Genomic DNA, 19,773 nt, shown 5'->3' on the forward strand with positions numbered 1-19,773 from the left:
CTAAGGGGACTCCTTGGAGGGTCAGGAGACTGCGCCACAGAAACCCCACTAACAACCCTGACCCGAGGCCTAACCAGGTGTGGGCACGGGCCAGCCGCCCGCAGCCCCTCCCCACCCCGCCCCCGCCCCCGCCCCGTGACCCCGTGACCCCGCGGCCCGCTCCCCCGTGGCCGTTGGTCCGCGGCCTCCGCAGCGCCTCCCACTTCTCGCTCCCATGCGGCCGGGGCCGGCGCTCCTCCTCCTGGGCCTGGGCCTGAGCCTGAGCGGTGGCCCTGGCCGCCGCCCTCTGACCTCGGCTCCTCACGGGGCCCGTGCCACCGTCCCCAGGGTGCCCGGCTCGCCGTCCGGCGACCTCCTCAACCGGGAGCCCACTTCGGCCCGCCGCGCCCCGCCCAAGGCCCGGGTCCGCATCCCGGCGCGGACCCGGGCGGCCGTGCTGCGCTCGGTCAGGGGCGCCCGGGGCCTCGGGGTGCGCGGCGGCGGCGGCAGCGGCGTTGGCGGCGGCCGCGCCCACCTCAGCCTACGGCCCCGCGCGGCCCCGGGCGGCGGCGTCATCCTGAGCGGCCGCCACGACCTCTGTCAGCGGGCCGGGCGGCTCGCAGGCCCGGCGCCGCGCTGCCTCCGCGCGCATGTCCTGCTGCGCGCCCGCCGCGCTGCCGCGGCCGCCGCCGCGCCCGCCGCGCCCGCCCGCCGCCGCGCCCGCCGCGCCCGCCCGCGTGGACCTGCAGGTGTCGGCGCCCGGCGGCCGGCTCTCCCGGCGCTGGCTCGCCCGCTTGCCGCGCTCCCTCGGGCGTCTGGAGTGGACCTCCCGCCTCGGGCTGCTTGGGCCCACGGTCCCCACGGCCGCCGCTGCCGCCACCCGCGTGTCGCCCCGCTCGGGCTCTGCCCCGCGGCCCACGCTCCTACGCGGGCTTAGTGGCCAGAACCAAGTGTCCCACGGATGGGCCCACGGCTGTCGTCTTAGAGGCTGCCAACCCGAACAGTTCCCAAGCCATGGAGTCCTCGGTGTCCTGTCAGATATCACGCTCGGGGGCCTGTGTGTTGGATCTGGTGAGGATCAATAGAAATGACGATTCTCCCCTGCAGCTGACCAGGAAGATGGAAGTCACCATCAATGCCACGGTTAAGGTCCGCTGCCCAATCCAAAGGTTCTTTGGTCAATATTGGAAACTCTTTTCCGTGGCCTCTGTATCTGACAAGCCGGACTGGACTAAACCTTTGCAAAACCCACCTTTCAAGTCAGAGAACACTCCATCAAGTATACGTATCTCTGCACATTCTTTATCTTGGGGGGTGTATCTGCTTAATTTCTCCGTGTACATCGTCACATATGATCCAAAGATACCTCTGAAGAAAGACTCAGATTCCATCTATATCATCATTGTTAGAAGTCCCCTGGAGGCGGTTATTCCTGGGGATACCAACATCACAGTTAATTTCACAGATGGGCTGACTCTGAATGGAAATATGTCCTCTGATCCAGAGGCAGAAAACCCTTTAGAGGGACTTCATTTTTTTTGGTACTGTACCACAGACCCAAGAAACTACAATGGACATGAAATTACAGTGAGGAGCAAGGAAATCTGTCTCCCAGAGCAGGTTGATCTCAGGTGGACATGGGCCTCTGGTCCTATACTCACACTTTTGCCAGAAACACTTCATGGCGGCCGTGTGTATTTTTTCAGACTGGTGATCCAGAAGAACGACAGAACAGCATTTTCTGATAGGCCAGTGCATGTGCTCCAAGGACCAGCACCTGTAGCAAGCATTTCATGTATTGAAAATTGTGATACAGTTTTGATTATATCAGAGAGATTTTCTTTGTCTCTAGAATGCCTGCGTTGTAAAGCAGGCCGTGATGTCTATCGATGGTCCATTCTGTCGTCTTCAGGTGATAAGATGCCATTTGATTGGATGGGGCAGACTACAACTGGGCGGAATGGTGCTTATTTGTCTGTAAAAGCTTTCACTTTTCGGCGTTTCGTTGAAGATAAGTTTTGGATTTCTCTAAATCTAGCAACCTGGGGTGGATCGAGCTTGGTCCTAAGGCATCCCTTCGTTATTCACCATGTCCCTGAAACCACAGAATGCAAAATTGATCCAGCTAAAGGAATTGCATTCATTACTAAATTTGTTGTCCATTGTAGTAGTTTCAAGGATAAGAACATTGTTCTTACATATAAAATAATAGTTCCTGATGTGCGTGGTTTTGGTGAAATCAGTTCTTTAAGAGAATAACTTTGGGTCCATCGTCTATTTGGGGAAGGATTGCACAGCGCCCCCTTCCTTTCTCCCTGTTGGTGTGTTGGCCAATCATTACGCCTTGAAAATATATGCTCAGGCATATAATACCTCTCTGGGAGCTTTTTCTCAGGTGACTTTGTACGCCACTGTACAGGCTCCCACTGACATAAACTCATCAAGGACTGTGCTGCAGGAGTTATTCAGTTCCACTATGGGACCAGATTCATCGCTGTCTACTTTGCTTCAACAGCAGGACTTTTTACCTGCAGGTTATTTAATGTATATTGTAGCTTCTGTCTTGAATAGCATGAAAACCGACTCACATCTACAAGCTGACCAAATTAGACTCCGAGAACACCTTTTCAATCAGTCTTTCATTCTTCCTGTAAACACTTTGGTGGAAGTTAGCCAGGTGGTCATGACTGTTACTAAATTAATGCAGAAAACCTCTGAGTTCTCCTCAGTTGTTCAGAAACTGGCCACGGTGAGGATTTGGCAAGCAAGCCAAGCCTTCCAAGAGTGTCACCAGAGATAAGCACATTTCTTCTGAGCAAACAGAAAGTGTAAGCACTGGAATATTAACAAGTTTGTCTAATATCCTGAAACTGATGGTTCGTCATGAAGTGGTTGAAGAGCCTTTCCACGTCATTGAATCTCTAGCAGAGACAGTATTGGCTGTGAAAGTGCCAGAGGATAAGACCACTGCAATGAGAACCTCCAACTTTAACACGTATGTCAAGAAAACGGAAAAGTGGAATGTTACCAAGTTTTTCAGCACTGAGAAACACTGTCGAAATTGTTTTTATTCAACCCTAAATGTGAGCAGCGTTCCTAGTCTGCCTGCCAGTGCTCCAATTTCTACCACGTTTTGTGAGTTTGCAGATGACCCTTTCCTTTGGCTAAATTATGGGGAAAACATTTTGACCGAGGTGGTTGGATTCCGAATGACAGGAACCGAGGCTACCGGTGACGTGATTGAGATCACACCTGATGTAGTGGAAGTGTACCTCATCAGAAAAAACTTGAGCTTTGGGACTTTTAATCTCACGGTGGGACCCAGCAAGGAGTCTCATAAAGCGGATGAGTCATTGAGAAAGACGACGGGGGAATTTAGCTTTGAAGTGGACAGCAGAGCAGGGAAGGAGGTGTTGATCCACATTGTGACAGAAGTGGCCGTGTTGTTCACAGTGTTGGTGTATGCTGGCCATCAGATCACACCCACCGCTTTGATCGCCACCTACCTCGTGCCCCATCGCATCCCTCCAATTGCCAAAGACAGTGACCTGTTTGACCCTGACTGTACAGTGACGGAGGCCCGTGTGGTTTGCCTTCCCCCATCCCTGTTGAGGGTCATAGCTCAGCGAACCAGCTCCTCTGAGTGTACCGTCGCTGTGGTTCTGCAGGCACCTCATTTTGTCCTAAAGCCCAATGACAAGTTAGTGAGAATTTCTGTTTTCAGCACTCAATGCTTGGACATGTATGGGATCCAGAGCGATTGGAGCGAAGATACCTGCGTTGTTGGAGAGAAAACCACCTGGCAGAAAGTGCACTGTATCTGCAAGAACCCAGGGCAGGCCAAGCGGCAGCTGGACGCAATGAAACTAGCCAACCTTCACCAGCATACCCACTATTTGACGGCCAAGGTGATTGTGGTCCCTAACCTCGTGGATCTACGATTAGAGGTCATCAAGAACATTACCCAAAACCCCGTGACCCTCTTCACTGTACTTTTCATTATGCTCTTGTACATAGTCCTAGCGTTCTGGGCCTTACACAGAGATGAAATGGTCAAGTGTCTTAGGGAGCATGTGGTAGTTCTACCTGATAACGATCCTTATGATAATGTATGTTACCTAGTCACTGTTTTTACAGGAAGCCGTTGTGGGTCTGGGACCAGGGCCAATGTCTTTGTTCAACTGCAGGGAACAGAGAGTAGCAGCGATGTGCATTGTTTAAGCCATCCACAGTTTACAACCCTCTACCGAGGAAGCATCAGCACTTTCCTCCTAGCTACGAAAAATGACTTGGGGGACATCCATTCTATCCGCGTGTGGCACAACAACGAGGGCAGTTCCCCTAGTTGGTATTTAAGTAGAATCAAAGTGGAGAATCTGTTCAGCAGACACATCTGGCTGTTCATGTGCCGGGAATGGCTTTCTATTGACACCTCTTTGGACAGAACCTTTCAAGTAACCCCCCCAGATAAGTCTCAACAGAATGGATTTTTTCCTTACAGATTTAAGTTATAGGCTGGGGAGAAGCCACATGTGGTTCTCTGTTTTTTCTGGTGTCATTGCTACACCGTTCAGTAGGCTCCAGAGACTGTCCTGTTGCTTAGCTATGTTGCTGTCCTCCCTTCTGTGTAATATTATGTTCTTTAAATAAAGAAAAAGAAGCGGAGTCACAAGAGGGGAAGTACCTCAGGTCGATGGTGATCGGGATGGAAAGTGTCTTAATTACCATCCCTGTGCAACTAATGATCACGTCTTTGTTCATCTGTTCCCAGAGGAGACCTCAGGTGACCCTAAGGGAGGTCGCTCCTTGGAAGCATCCGTGGACACCAGCAGCAAGTGAACACTGGGAAGAACGATTAGCAAAGTGGCACGCTCATGAAACTGACAACGCACGCTCCCAGGAGCCTGAAAAGCTTCCACCTACTAGGAGAAGTCCTGGACTTCCCAAGGCTTCTGTCAAGGCCACCTCTAAAAGACGGCCCCAGCCCAAGCGAGCAGAAAGCAAGGTCTCCCACACCCAAAGAAAAAATAAAAACGCCAATAACCCAAACGTTGAAGACAATCAAAGTGTTTCTTTTGGAGAGCACTCTCCCCAGCCCGGTGCTACACCCCTCAAAGAGAAGACCAGGATTGTTCTGCCGTGGTGTTGCATTTATGTCGCATGGCTCTTGTTTTTTGTCACTTGTAGCATATCCTCATTCTTTATTGTATTTTATGGACTGACTTACGACTACAAAAAGTCAATAGAATGGCTGTTTGCATCATTTTGTTGCTTCTTGCAGTCAGTTTTTCTGGTGCAACCATCTAAAATTATACTCGTGTCAGGCTACAGAACAAGTAAGCCCAAGTATTGTAAAAACCTTCCGTGGGTCGGCAACTGTTGCTACAGTGAGACCAAGCTGCAGAGCATCACGAAGAACCCAGAGGAAATGCGCAGGCGCCAGCAGCACATCGTCCAGCTCCGAAGCTCGAGGATGTACCAGCCCCTCACTGAAGACAAAATCACAATATTCAAAAGAAAGAAGAGGATCAAGAGAAGAGCTTTCCTGTTCCTGAGCTACATCCTCACTCACTTCATGTTTCTGGCCCTCCTGTTGAGCCTGGTCACCCTCCTACGCCACACCGACGGCTTTTACTATAATCAGTTTATTCGTGACCAGTTCTCTGTGGATCTGGCGTCGGTGACCAAGCTGGAAGACATCTTTCCGTGGCTGAACAGCGTGCTGTTGCCTCTGCTCCACAACGACATGCCTCCCACCTTTCTCCCTGACAGCTCCTCTAAAATCCTTGGCCTGCCACTGATGAGGCAGGTGAGGGCGCAACCTGGAGAGAAAACCTGCCTGCCTGCCAAAATCTTCACGCAGGACAGCCTCAAAAGAGAGATTGACTGTCACCCCGAATACGGCACTGACCCAGAAGACACAAAAAGCTACTCTGGGTTGTGGAATAGAGTTAGTAAGCGGGCTATAGACAAGACTACGAAAGCATTTACTTACAAGCCTCGAGAAAAGAGATGGGTGTACTATTCCTATGGGCTATTGCATACGTACGGGTCAGGAGGGTATGCGTTCTATTTTTTTCTGGAAGAGCAGCAGTTTAATTCCACACTGAGGCTCAGCGAACTCCAGGGAAGCCATTGGCTGGATGAGAAGACATGGGCTGTGATTTTGGAACTAACAACTTTTAATCCAGACATCACTCTCTTCTGCAGCATCTCAGTCATCTTTGAGGTCTCTCAGGTAGGAGTTGTGAACACTAGCCTGTCTGCGCACTCCTCCCTTGCCGATTTCAACAGAAAAACTTCCGCAGAAATCTACTTGTACGTGGCCATCCTCATTTTTTTTTTGGCCTACGTTGTCGACGAGGTCTACGTCATCACACAAGAAAGGTCCGCCTATGTGAAAAGTGTATATAATTTGCTCAACTTTGCTTTAAAATGCATCTTTACCGTGTTGATCATGCTCTTTTTCAGGAAACACTTCTTGGCTGTCGGTATAATTCGGTTTTACCTGTCGAACTCTGAGGATTTCATTCCCTTTCATGCAGTGTCTCAAGTAGATCACGTCATGAGGGTGATTTTGGGTTTCCTGTTGTTTCTGACAATCCTGAAGACCCTCAGGTATTCCAGGTTCTTTTACAATGTGCGTCTCGCACAGAGGGCCATCCAGACTGCCCTTCCTGGCATCTGCCACATGGCACTAGTGGTGTCCGTGTATTTCTTTGTCTACATGACTTTTGGTTACCTGGTATTCGGGCAGCACGAATGGAACTACAGTGATATGATTCACGCCACGCAGACAATATTCTCCTACTGCGTTTCAGCTTTTCAGAACACGGAATTTTCCAATAACTGGGTTCTCGGGGTCCTATTTCTCTCATGTTTTATGCTGGTGATGATCTGCATATTGATCAACTTATTTCAGGCGGTGATTTTGTCCGCCTACGAGGAAATGAAGCAGCCCGTGTATGAGGAGCCCTCAGAAGAAGCGGAAGCAATGACCTACCTGTGTCACAGACTAAGAACTGCATTTGGCTTCCTGTCCTTCAAATCCAAGGCAGAAGACGAACCCAAGTTCTTTGTCAACATGGTGTATGGGCAGCCAGAGGAGAACAACAGCCAGTATCTGGGGCTGAAGACCAGAAACATTAATGGGAAGAAAATGGTTTATCTCGTTGTGTGATCCATGACAGTTTCAAGGTCCACAGGCCAGCTTCTCTCAAATGCTCAGTTTCTGGGATTAAGGAACGTTTAATGGCTCAGTTGTGCTTTCTACCCGTGTCCTTCACAATGCACACCCCCTACGTTTGGAAGTATCCGCAGTCTTGGCCTCCCCTTCGGAACTTGAAAGGAGGGTGTCAGAGTGCAGTGCAGCCTCTACAGAGAGAGGAGGATGACAGCCTGTGAGTCCTAGGTTGATTTCCCTGTGGCTGGGAAACGGGTGTCTTTGGAACCTGCTGCAGTTTAGAAGGTTAGAGACCCAGATTTGGGGTAGGGAACTAAAAGGCCCCCTCAACCTCACCCCACCTTGCCAGAAGCAGCAGGAAAATTCTGCTGCTTCTGTGCCCCGCTCCCCGGGGCTGGGAGGCCAACACTTGTGGTTCAGTGCCTCAGCCCCGCTGGCTGTTCCCTTTGCACACAGGGCTGCAGGCCCTCCCCCCTCCTCCCAACTCTACCGCCCACACTCCAGCTGGGCCAGGGCCTTGTGATGAGTCCCAGGAGTTGCCCTTGTGCCTGGGAATGCAGGGATGTGGACCTGGGGGTCAGAAGTCTGAAGCTTCCCATCTACTTAAGGCCACTGCAAGTGAAAGATGTAAAGTGTAATTACGTTTTCTGGCCATGAGACGTGACTTTTATTAAACAGCAAGAAGGTGTGTGTGGGTGTGGGTTCACATTGAAAGATAGTAAATATTCTATATAATGTATATAGCAATATATACATCCAGGATTTGGGCTTTGGGTTATTGATGGCCTGGTGGATTGTTTAGAAAACATTGTTTAAGAAAAATGGGCTAGCAGCTGTTGGATTTTCACTCAGAAGCATGCTCATTTATGTAGATGCCACTTTAAGCTTGATCCGAATTAAATGTGAGATTTCTTCTGTGAGACCTGCAGTGATTCCTGTGAGGGGGTGTGTACACCGATGGCTCCTGCCCTTAAAGTCGAGGGCCAGCAAAGGGGGACAACAGGCAGGTGGGCAGCTGCTCTGTCCCAGGTGTTTGTTACTCACTTGGCGCCCCCGTAGTCCTGTGCTGCACGGGAATGGTCATGGCACGCTGCACCTTGGCAGGTATGGGCATGCACACACGCACGTGCACATGCGTTCCATCGTTTCCTCCCCAGGGGAGGCCTGAGAACCTGGGGTGGGGGGTGGCCTTCTCTGCCAGCTGAAATAATGAAGAGGTTTTGTGACTCACCCAAGACCACCCACACGGTTGGGGTCAGAAGGTCAGTTCTGGGTTTTCTTAACTGCCCTGGTGGGACGTCTCGGGTGTGGCTGGGCTCTGGCCGCTGGTTCCAAGTGAAGTGCACGTTCATGGTTAGCACCTCTTATTACCACCTGACTTCTGAACAGGTTGGGAAGGCGTAAGCATGGGGGCCAAATGTTTACTTTTTCCTGGGGTCTGGTCAGGTGCAGTCACCCATGGAACGCAGAACGGGGGAGTGTAAGCCCCAGGTGATGTGCAGGCGACATGGGGCAGGCCTCGCCCTAGGGGCTTCGAAAACCCAGGCAGACAAGGCAGACTCGGGTGCTCTGTGTCTGGGTACACCCAGACATTCTTCCCAAATTTAGGATCAGCTGAAGTCTCTACCCCTCTGGTGCTGTGGGAGGCCCAGGGTTACACTAATTGGCCTCCCTTCCCTGGAAGAAAGCCCCCAGGCCCGCATAGCAACTCATGATTCGAAGCTGTGAGTGACAGGGTCATAAAGGCAGGGCCCAAGTGGGCAGTCCAGGAACAAGGAGGGGGTGGGGGGTGGGGTAGGCTGAGTGAGGACCAGGGACAGCAGCTGCAGGCCCCTCAAAGGAGACAAGACTGTCACCTTGTGGCTACAGTGAGAAGTCTAGCAGAGTCACAGGGCTGTTTCCACGCATACTGGGAGAGAGGGGAGTGCCAGGGGCCTTCTAATGATAGAGCAATGACAAGTATTTATACAGTTTAGAAATATTAGAGATGCCAATTATAACATTGTCAGTGTGAAAATTAATAAAGGGACACCTCACTAAAATGGAGTCGGGAGGCCAGAAGTGGGGGCTCTCATGCACGTACCACTCAGGCCAACATAGATCCCAACAGGAAGAGAGGTACCATGCCTCTCCGGCAGGAAGCGATGCTACCTTACTAGGCAGCAGGAGGAAGGAAGGTTTTCTCCTCGCCTGGCAACAGCCCAGCCAATGAGAGACTGTCACAACTCACACTAGATTTCCTACTCCCAGTTTCCTCCAATGGACAATTTGTTTATAAAAGCCCCGCCCAACTTGACCTTCTCTATAAAAAAAGTTCTCTCTCCTTTGCTTTACCAGACTTACGTGTCCCAAAGTGCAATTCTTTGCTGCTCCCGAGTAAACCCATTTTGCTGGTAAAAATAACCGCTGGTGAAAACAAAACTGGCTGTTTTATTGTTTTAGGTTAACATCAGGAAAACAAAGTAACGAGGCAAATCAAAATTCAGGTTTCTTTAGAAGGTCATTTTCACAGGACATGGCAACAATTTCTAAAGGAGTCTTTTAAGACGCCTTTGTTCCCATCATGTTTCCAGGGATAGGCTAGGCATGTTCCAGAACAAGTTGGAAACAGTTATGAATACCCTCCCAAGTCTGTATCGCACAGGAAAACAAGACAAATGTTCTTGGATTTGTTCTCCATGTAGCCCCTTATTAACTCAGAGTAGTAGAACAAGTTTTAGATGCAAAGAGATGGCTCCATCTGAAGCTCCATGTCCTTCATCTACCTCAAACCCTTTTATCAATTATGAAGACTTGCATTTGTAAGGCCTGCTTCTGTATGTATATTATACTCTTAAATATTTACTTCAAAGCTATACACCGTTAAAGGCACTTTGTCCATTGGCAATAAATTCAGGTCTCTCCATGCATCCTCCCTCCACCACTCCACAGAGGGCCAGCCTTTCCCTTGAGCTAGAAGAAACCTCCAGTGTCTCTTGTTGTGGAAGACTTCATCTGGGTGCTGGTTACACTGCTGTACTTACTTTGTGAGAATTCATCTTGCCGCACACTTAGGAAGTATCTACTTTTCTGTATGTATGTTACGCTTTTAAGAGTTTACTTAAAAAACTAAGGCCTGCTTCTGGAATTTCATTAGCACTAAAAGCAAAGTGCCAGCCTTTGGACGTTAACTTTACTGGCAGAAATGGAGAAAGGGATGAATAAGATTGGACTTAACAGTGAAATGAGGTATGTAAGGAAATAATCCTCCAGAGTTTCCCCCTCCTTCTATTGCTGTTAGCAATGCTTTGCTTTAGATTCTAATCTGCATTCAATTCCTTATTTTTCAATTTTCAAATTTCCTTTCTCAGGCTTCACTTGAATATGCAATGTATAATACTTGTTTAGTGTCATGATTTTTAAAAAGCTTAATCGTTTAAGACAACATTTATACAATGTCTTATAAGTCCTGCCACAACATCTAGGTAGTTATATTCCCTGGCAAGGCCACCCCTAACGTCGTGGGGTCCAGGCAGGATGACAAATATCTGCATGTCTAAATATTTAAAGGTTATAAAACAAGTTTACAAACCATTACATAAAGTATGTTATAGCCACCTATCTTGACACCCACACTTTCATAAGGGCAAAATTAAAAATTATTTGTAAAGCTATAGTTTTTATATAGATGAAAATGGGCAAAATATCAAAGATAACTGAATTACTATTGTGTACCTCTGGGTGTTCTGTTGGTGGGCCACTGATCTTTGGATGAGTAAAAAAACATACATAATCCATAAATTATTGTGTGTGTATTCCATAAAGTTTAGTTTTATTGAATTCATTTCAGAAAAATCATCGTGTTGATAATAACAAAGATTTTCACATAACTGTGTTGTATTGACAATAGTGCCAAGTTAGACAACCTTTCCTGAGTCTTAATAGTTTGCAGATAGTTTTTAATGATTTCAGCTGGGAGAAACTTCACTCTGCTGAGGGAGTAGCAACTGGAATTGTCAATAAATTTCTGAAAGTTTTTTTTTTTTTTTTTTTTTTTTTTAACGGTACGCGGGCCTCTCACTCTTGTGGCCTCTTCCGCTGTGGAGCACAGGCTCCGGACGTGCAGGCTCAGCAGCCATGGCTCACGGGCCCAGCTGCTCCGCGGCATGTGGGATCTTCCCGGACCGGGGCACGAACCTGTGTCCCCTGCATCAGCAGGCGGACTCTCAACTACTGTGCCACCAGGGAAGCCCTGAAAGTTTTAAATTTAGAATTGAACCATGAGTATTGATATCATGTTTAAACACTGTAAGGAGGGTGCATATAAAAAGATCATTATATTATATTACCATTATATTAAACATCATTATATTCTCCTTTCGTTTCAGCATATAAATGTCATCATTAATTCACTGTTATCATCATTTCTTATAACACATCTAGATCCATCCAGTATTTTTTAAGTTTTTCACCTTTCACATTTTTCAGCACTGGGATTTTATAAAGAAAACTGAAAACTGCAGTGGGTTGCTCACTTTGTTTAAATCTCTGTCGGATAGAGACTATAATGATCCACAATGGTCAGAAAACAGTCTCTATGGAAATTAGTTTTGAGATTATTTGTGCACGACTCTTCTTCAGACTCCAGTAGATGTTACCGTTTCCTAGTTCTAACTTCCCTACATTGTATTTGAATGTCATTTTAGTGGGTTTTTCAAAAATGCACTTTATTTATTTATTTATTTTTTGCAGTATGCAGGCCTCTCACTGTTGTGGCCTCTCCCGTTGCAGAGCACAGGCTCCGGACGCGCAGGCTCAGCGGCCATGGCTCACGGGCCCAGTTGCTCCGCGGCATGTGGGATCCTCCCGGACCAGGGCATGAACCCGTGTCCCCTGCATCAGCAGGCGGACTCTCAACCACTGCGCCACAAGGGAAGCCCACACTTTATTTTTTAGAGCAGTTTATGTTCACATCAAAATTGACAGGAAGTTGCAGAGATTTCCCATGTACCTCTCTCTGCCCACACACACGCATAGCATCCCCATTATCAACATCCCCTGCCAGAGTGGGAGATCTGTTATAATTGATGAACCCACACTGGCACACCATAATCACTCAAAGTCCATAGTTTACATTGGGGTTTACTCGGTGTTACACATTCTATGGGTTTGAATAAATGTATAATGACATATATCCACCATTATAGCATCATATAGAGTATTTTCACTGCCCTAAAAATCCTGTGTCCTCAACCTTTTCACCCCTCCCTCCCCCCAACCCCTGATCATTTTAGTATCTCCAATATTCTGCCTTTTCTGGACTGTCGTAGAGTTGGAATCATACACTATGTAGCCTTTTCACATTGCATTCTTTCACTTAAGTCATATGCACTTACGTTCCCTCCATGTCTTTTCATGGCTTGATAGCTCATTTCTTTTTAGTGCTGAGTAATATTCCATTGTCCGGTTGGACCACAGTTTATTTATCCATTGACCTACTGAAGGACATGTTGGTTGCTTCCAAGTTTTGGCAATTATGAGTATGAATAAAGGTGTAATAACCATGTGTGCAGGTTTTTATATGGACATAATCTTTCGACTCCTTTGGGTAAATATCAAGGAGCATGATTGCTGGATCACATGGTAAGAGTATGTTTGTTTTGGTAAGAAACTTCCAAACTGTCTTTCAAAGTGCCTGCACCATTTTGCATTCCCACCAGCCATGAATGAGAGTTCCTGCTGCTCTACATCCTCACCAGCATTTGCTGGTGTCAGTGTTCTGGATTTTGGCCATTCTAATAGGTGTGCAGTGGTATCTTATTGCTGTTTTAACTTGCATTTCCCTGATGACGTAGGATGTGGAACATCTTTTCATATGCTTAGTTGTCATCTGTGTATCTTCTTTGGTGAGGTGTCTGTTAAGGTCTTTGGCCCATTCCTTAATTGGGTTGTTTGTATTATTACTGTTGAGTTTTAATAGTTCTTTGTATATTTTGGATAACAGTCCTTTATCACATATACCTTTGGCAAATACTTTCTCTCATTCTGTGGCTTGTCTTTTCATTCTCTTGATTTAGTGCTTATTTCACATGCAGTTTCTTTTGGGAAACCATTTTTTTCTAAAGCTTTATTAGATATTTTTAATCCTTTTGGATTTTTTGGTAAGCTTTTTCTTATATTAATAACTCTGGACAGCTCAAATCAAAATTAACTTTATTTTCTGACAAAGACCATGATTTGCTCTTTGAATATTATTTCACTTTAACTCTTCCAGTGCAGCTCGTAACTTGTCTAAACTGTCTAATGGCTTTGACAGCATTCGTGGGATAACCAGTCATGTATCTCAGAGTGGATTTAGGTCAAATTTTAAATGCTTTATCAAGTGGCCCATCTTTGGGCAGATCCAAAAATAAAAACCAACAGTATGTAATCTTTGAATTGATCCAAAGAGTGCCATTGCTGTAAGCACAGTTGAGGTCACATGCTCTAGTAGCAAAATATAAGGGCTCGCTAATTCTTGAGGCTCAGGGCAGGAGCCGCTCTTGCTCAAGTCCAGAAATAGTTCTTGTTGCCAGCATTACTAAGACACCTTATATAATCCTTATTTCTCGATTCCCCAAAGGAAAAAGTCCCAGACCTCAGGGCTGCTGGCTTCAGAATCATCCCCTAGCCCCGTAGAATGGTGCCTCGAATACACACGAGTAGAGGGGCCAAGAGTGGGGTGGGACGGCCACTGCAGGTCTAGGGAAGCCCTTGTCTGAGCTTCGGGACGGGGAGCTTGGGGTCCAGTGCAACTTTTGGTAGCTGACGTGGTTGGTGCCCCAAGGTGAAGACCTGGAAGTTGAAGGATGGTGGTCCCAGATGATGACAGGCATTGCAGGCCACTTAGGCCACTTGAAGGTTTTGGAGGAGTACAGTGACAAGTCCCGGCTGCACACAGCTTTTAAAGGTCGCAGGAAGCCACAGGGCTCATTTTGAACCCATTCTGTCTGTTGCCTTAGGGCACATAGTAACCACTGCCTGTGGCCCTGGCCCCAGGCCCCGGAGGCTTCCGTCCTAGTTGGGGGACGGGTAGCATGAGAACTAAGACCAGGGCATTTCGGTCCGAAGCGCGCGGTGAGAGGAACCACGTGGGGATGGAAATGCGGCTGGGGCCGAGTTATCTGTGGGCCGCGCACCGGCGGCACCGACTCCGTGGAGCCCGGTGGGAAACCCAGAAAGAAGCTGAGAGCCTTGGAGCAGCCAGGACGTCAGGCCACATCGGCCGGAGCTAGCCAGGGGCTGCCCAGCCGCTGCCAATCCCGAGAGATCGGGTACGCGAAACCGCAGCTAGGCGGAGTGCAAGGCGGAAGTCCGCCGCGAGGCCCCGCCCCGCGCCTCACCGCGCACGCGCCGTGTGCTCGGCCGCGCGGCCGCAGCGGCGGCGGCGGCGGCGGCGGCGGCGGCGGCGGCAGCGGCGGTGAGTGGCGCGACCTGGCGGCTTGGCGGGGACGTGTGCGGTTGCGCCCGGGTCCCTCCCGGCGCGTCTCGTGCGTCCGGCCCGGCCTGGGCGCCTCCGCGGAGCCCTGCGGGGTTCCGAGCGCCGGAGGCCCGAGCGGCCTCCCACGGCGCTGGGGGCGGGCCGCGGAGCCTGCGCCCCGGCTCATCCCCGGTCCCGCCCGGACTGCGCGGTGCCGCGGAGCCTTTCGAGGGCACGTCGGCTGATTCGACATAACCAAGGGAAAATCAATGGACTTGATGACAGGGCAGTAGAAATGACCCAAACTGAAACACAGAGAGAAAAGAGTAGAAAAAAACAAACGCAGAACAAAGGGTCCAAGAACCGCGGGACAACATCAAAGTTTAACGTATTTGCGGTTGGAATCTCAGCGGGAGACAAGAAAGAATGGGGCAGAAGAAATATTTGAAGCGGTAATGGTTAAGGATTTTCCAAAAGTCATGAAAGATACTAAACCACAGCTCAAAATGCTTAAAGCAGCCCAAGCAGGATAAATAGGTTTAAAAGGAAAAAAAAAAAAAAGTAGTTGTATAGCCAAACTGTCGATAGCCAAAGGTGAACAGAAAATCTTCAGGGCAGCCAGAGGGCAATTCCATAGGTAGAGACATTGGGGAAAACCCTCCAGGTGGCAGGAACAGCAGGAGCGAAGGCCGGGGCGGGTGTGTGTGTGTGTGAGAAAGTGCAGGGAACACCTGAAGGACAGTGATGGAGCCGCTTGAACTGCAGCCTGCTGTATGGAGGGGTGGGAGCTGGACGGCAGAGTCATTGGGAGATAAGTCCCAAGTTAAAGAGGCCTTAAATGCCAAGGAAGGGAATTTATTCTGTAGTCAGGTGGGGAGCCCCTTGGCTCTGAAGCACCACCCAAAGCCTTGAATTTTGTCATGTTTTTTTATGCATCTATTGAAATGATGGTGTGGTTTTTCTTCCTTATTCTGTTGCTCTCATGAGTTGGCATTCACTGGTTTTCGAATGTTGAGCCAACATTGCCTTCCTGGGTTGAATCCACTCTGTCGTGACGCCCTAGGCTTCTTATGTATTATTGAATTCAGTTTGCTAATATTTTGCTAAACATATTTGCTTGTGAAGGATATTACTCTGTAGTTTTCCTGTAGTAGCCTTGTCTGATGAATGGTATCAGGGTAATGTTGGCAGTTTTGGTGTCCATGTAATATTGGCCTCAAAATCACTTGGGAAGTGTTCCTTTCTCTGTATTCTGACACAGTTTCTGTAGGTTGGTATTACTTCTTCCTTAAATGCTTGACAATTTGCTGGTAAAGACATCTGGGCGTGAAGTTTTGCTGGTGTTCTGTTTCTCTTTTTTTTGTTCTTTTTGTTTGTTTCTGTTCTATTTCATTTTAAAGAAAAATTTTAAATTATGAATTCAGTTTTCTTAATAGATAAAGGGCTATTCAGGTTTTCTATTTTGAGTCACTTCTGATAAATGGTGTTTTTTCAAGAAATATGTCCATTTCATCTAAACTGTCAGATTTATTTGGTAAAAAAGGTCACTGCATTGCTTTATTATCCTTTTAATGTCTGTAGTCTTAGTGATGTCCCCGGTTTCAGTCCTCATTGTGGTAATTTGTATTTTCTTCCTGTTTTTCTTGATCAGTCTAATTAGAGGTTGTCAACTTTATTGACATTTTGAAATGACCACCTTTGGTTTTATCGATTTTTTTTCCTATTGTTTGTCCATTTTCTGTTTCTTTGACTTGTGTTATTATTTTCTTCTTTCTGTTTATGTTGAGTTTAATTTGCATTTTTCTAGCTTCTTAAGGTAGAAAGTTAGATGATTTACTTTAAACCCTCTTTTCCAATTTAAGCATTTAAAACAGTGAATGTCCCTGTAAACACTGCTTAAGCTGCATTCTACGTATCTTGACATTTTGTATTTTAGTTTTCATTTAGTTCAAAATATTTTCTAATTTCTCTTGTGATTTCTTCTTTGAATTATGGTTTATTTGGAAGTATATCATTTAATTTCCAAATATTTGGAGATTTTCCATGTATCTCTTTGTTACTGATTTTAATTTAATTATTATGGGGTTGGAGAATGTACTCTGATTTCAGGCTTTTAAAGTTTGAGGCTCATATTATGGCCCAGAATATAGTCTATCTTGGTGAATAGCTCAAGTGCGCTTGAAAAGAACGTGTGACCTTGAGCAGGTCTCGTCACTTACTCTGAACTTGAGGTGCCTTGTCTGTACGGTGCCCTTCTCACCTGTGGGTAAGGAGCAGGCAGTGGGGAGCTTTGAGAAGTGGGTAGCTCTTGGTTCTGTAGGCGACATGCCCTGTCTTTTGACCTTGCAGATGGCGTGTGAGGCGGAGCGCCGTCCCTTGGGTGTGTTTGAGTGCCAGCTCTGTGCCTTAACTGCTCCATATAGCTACGTGGGGCAGCAGCCCCCCGGCACCCAGTCTGTCGTGTGAGTACCAGGGCCCCAGCACCCCAGGGAGCCCGCCCAGAGCTGGCTGACCTAAGTCTGACACAGGGCTTGGGTGTTGTGTCTGGGGCCACTCGGCCCGGGCTCTGGGCACTTCAGGTGTGACCCAAGAAGGCACAGGCCAAGGTTCGAGGGCCATCCGGCTCTCCTAGAACCTCCCCGTCCCTTCGTCCCTATTCAGCCCAGAGTCCAGCACCTGCTCCAGCTGTGGGGTGGAAGTACCGTGGCTCAGGCTGAAACAGCTCAGCAGCTGGGAACGCAGGGAGCTGCAGAGGCCACCGCGTCTGGGGCTGGGCCTTGTCACTGGTCCCGCTGGTTCCTACGAAGACACCTTCTCAGCGGGAAGCTGCCTGCCTTGCGGCTCTTGTACTGGTGGGAGTGAGCCCTGAGGACCAGCTTCCTGTGCATCTGCCCATGGATGGCCCAGAGGAGAGCCAGTGGGTCCCGGGGCTTGATTCTTGACCTTCAACTTGTCCTCCATCAGAGGCCACCTTGTGGGGATCTGACCAGTACCTTACGTGGGACGAGCGGCAGGGGCCAGGCTTCTTTCCTCCGGCCCTGAGGACCCTGGGGTGTTGCCTTGGATCCTCTTGGTCTCCTTTCTGATGTGCACTGTGAGGCCAGAACCTTAGCCAGTGTAAAGCGCCCTGTTCTTCCTGTGTGGAAGCAGGCGGCTTGGGAGCGGGTGTCATCCGGAGGTGAGGGGAGGGCTTGGAGAGCTCGCATGGAGGCCTTGTGCCCGCCCGCCGCCCTGCTGAGTCAGGCTGGGGTCTGGGGGCCGAGTTGCAGCAGCCCTTCTTTGGGCCGAGGAGGAGTGGTTTCTTTCCCTGCGGTTGACACGGAGCCCGAGCAGGTCTCATTTCATCCCAGCCTGGCGCCACTGCTTGCCTCTCTGCTGCTACTTGGTGGCGCTGGGGGCCACCCCTCCCCGCGATGAGCACGCGCGGTGAGCGGGCCCCGGGGAGGTCCGGGCAGCTGGCTAACTTTCGTCAGCAGAGGTTTGGGCCCTTCTGCCCACTGGCACCACTTCCTGTCCTGCAGCCTCCTGGAGGAGAGCTACGTCATGAGGGACCCCTTCACCCCCAACAAGGACAGATTCCTGATCCTCGGCTCGAGATGCAGCTTATGCGGCAGGCTGGTGTGCGTGGGCCCGGTGGGTAAGCCGTGTGCGGCCGGGGCCGCCTTCCCTCTCTCCCTGTGGCTGGGACCTCACGTGCGTGACTGTGAGACAGGTGACACGTGAGCCTTTCCCGGGGACAGTGTGAGCGGCAGCCTTTCCTGGCCTTGGTGGTCCTGGGAGCCCTCACAGTCACGCAGCTGGTCTGCTGCATTATGGGTGGGTCCCTGCAGCCAACAGAGGGGTAGGGGACAGGCAAGCTGGGGTCAGTTAGAGGGTCTCATTGGGGTTTGAGGAAGAGAGATCCTTGGAGGCTCTGGGAGGTGCTGCAGTGTGCTTCCCATGGTACTCAGGCTCCTCCGTCCCCTTCTTCTTTCAGGAATGCAGTTTATTCTACTCCAAGAGATTTTGCCTCCCCTGTGTCCAGGAGAACATTGATGCTTTCCCTCAGGAAATTCAGCAAGACTTGGAGAAAAGGAAAGTCCCATCCAAGAGGCCCGCCAGCCAGCCTGGTTCTCGAACATGAGTCCAGTCAGGTACCAGGTCCACAGCAGTGCGCTGCACGGGGCTCCTGGCCAGCGGGCTTCTGTGGCCTGGCTCAGAGATGAGGCCAAGCTGGGAGCCGCCGTGACCGACCTTGCTTCTGGGCCATCGGGAGCCGTGTCTGCAGCCAAAGGGAGCTGGGGTCCGCCTGCAGCAGCAACAGGGCCAGGAGCCACGCAGAGAGGGTGCCCAAAAGGCAGACCCCAGACCCCAGTGCTCCGAAGACCGCAGCACCCCGGCCCTCACGGCCCCCACCTTAGCAATTGGTGAGACACTGATTGTGGGCTCGCCATGTGCCTGCCAGTTCTTAGAGGGCAGGAACTGCTCTGTCCAATTCTGTAGTTTCCGCAGGACCAGTGCACGCTGCCTGGAGTGTGTTAGAACCATGTTTGATGAGAGGATGAATAAAGAGCTTTTACTGACCGATGTTTGTGCTGGGTTTTGTCTTCTGGGGCCACACTGTCCCAGGTCCGCTCTGTCGCTGGACTCTACAGGTAGAGACCACGTCAGCTGTGGGGCTGGGGGACTGTTCCGGGTTAAGGGCAGACCCTACAGCTGGGGATTGGTTTTTTTCAGAACAAACAAACAGTTCATCTCATAGCATCACTGAAAACTCGCCAGGTAATTTTTAAAAATAGTTTATTTTTTTAAACCATTAAGGCAACACTGTACCCTGAAATTAACTCTTTACATTCATCAGTCTTACAGTAGGACATTCCAGACATTTAAGTTCCCATAAATTCAGGATAGAAATCAATATATACGATCAGTTCAATCTCCTAAAGGGAAAATGAGTAAGACCCAAAATTAAAAAAAAATTAAAGTTATTTTATAGCCATTTTCTAATTGCCTGGAACCACTGCCAGTAAAGTGACTAAGAAGATTCCATTTGCTCTCCTCCGCACACCCCGGCTTCCTGCGGCCCTGGATTCCCCACCAGTCACACCCGGAGGGTCTGAGCTGGAGAGAGGGCGTCAGAACCTGCTCAGAAAAGATCTGCTTTGGAATTGCTCCTGTTTAGTATAAAATACAA

At 49.2% G+C, this 19,773-nt stretch overlaps 2 protein-coding genes across 3 annotated transcripts; both read left to right on the forward strand.

Moving 5' to 3' along the window:
* Positions 1 to 214: 214 nt before the first annotated feature.
* PKDREJ (polycystin family receptor for egg jelly) lies at positions 215 to 7,404 on the forward strand. The gene is given in 6 exon segments (XM_060112663.1): positions 215 to 668; positions 700 to 877; positions 879 to 2,228; positions 2,230 to 2,769; positions 2,771 to 3,887; positions 4,751 to 7,404. Coding segments are annotated over 6 exon segments (6,048 nt in total). The 3' UTR covers positions 7,160 to 7,404.
* Positions 7,405 to 14,555: 7,151 nt separating this feature from the next.
* CDPF1 (cysteine rich DPF motif domain containing 1) lies at positions 14,556 to 19,163 on the forward strand. 2 transcript variants are annotated; one of them, XM_060112829.1, is made up of 4 exons: positions 14,556 to 14,600; positions 16,950 to 17,062; positions 18,122 to 18,233; positions 18,577 to 19,163. In XM_060112829.1, the coding sequence occupies exons 2-4, from the start codon at positions 16,950 to 16,952 to the stop codon at positions 18,721 to 18,723; spliced, it is 372 nt and encodes a 123-aa protein (XP_059968812.1). In that variant the 5' UTR covers positions 14,556 to 14,600; the 3' UTR covers positions 18,724 to 19,163. The 2 variants fall into 2 exon arrangements, with proteins under 2 accessions (XP_059968812.1, XP_059968811.1); XM_060112828.1 differs by lacking the exon at positions 14,556 to 14,600 and adding an exon at positions 14,739 to 15,052.
* The last annotated feature ends 610 nt before the right edge of the window (positions 19,164 to 19,773 follow it).

The sequence above is a fragment of the Mesoplodon densirostris genome, chromosome 11 (genome assembly GCF_025265405.1).
Source record: "Mesoplodon densirostris isolate mMesDen1 chromosome 11, mMesDen1 primary haplotype, whole genome shotgun sequence".
NCBI lineage: Eukaryota > Metazoa > Chordata > Mammalia > Artiodactyla > Ziphiidae > Mesoplodon > Mesoplodon densirostris.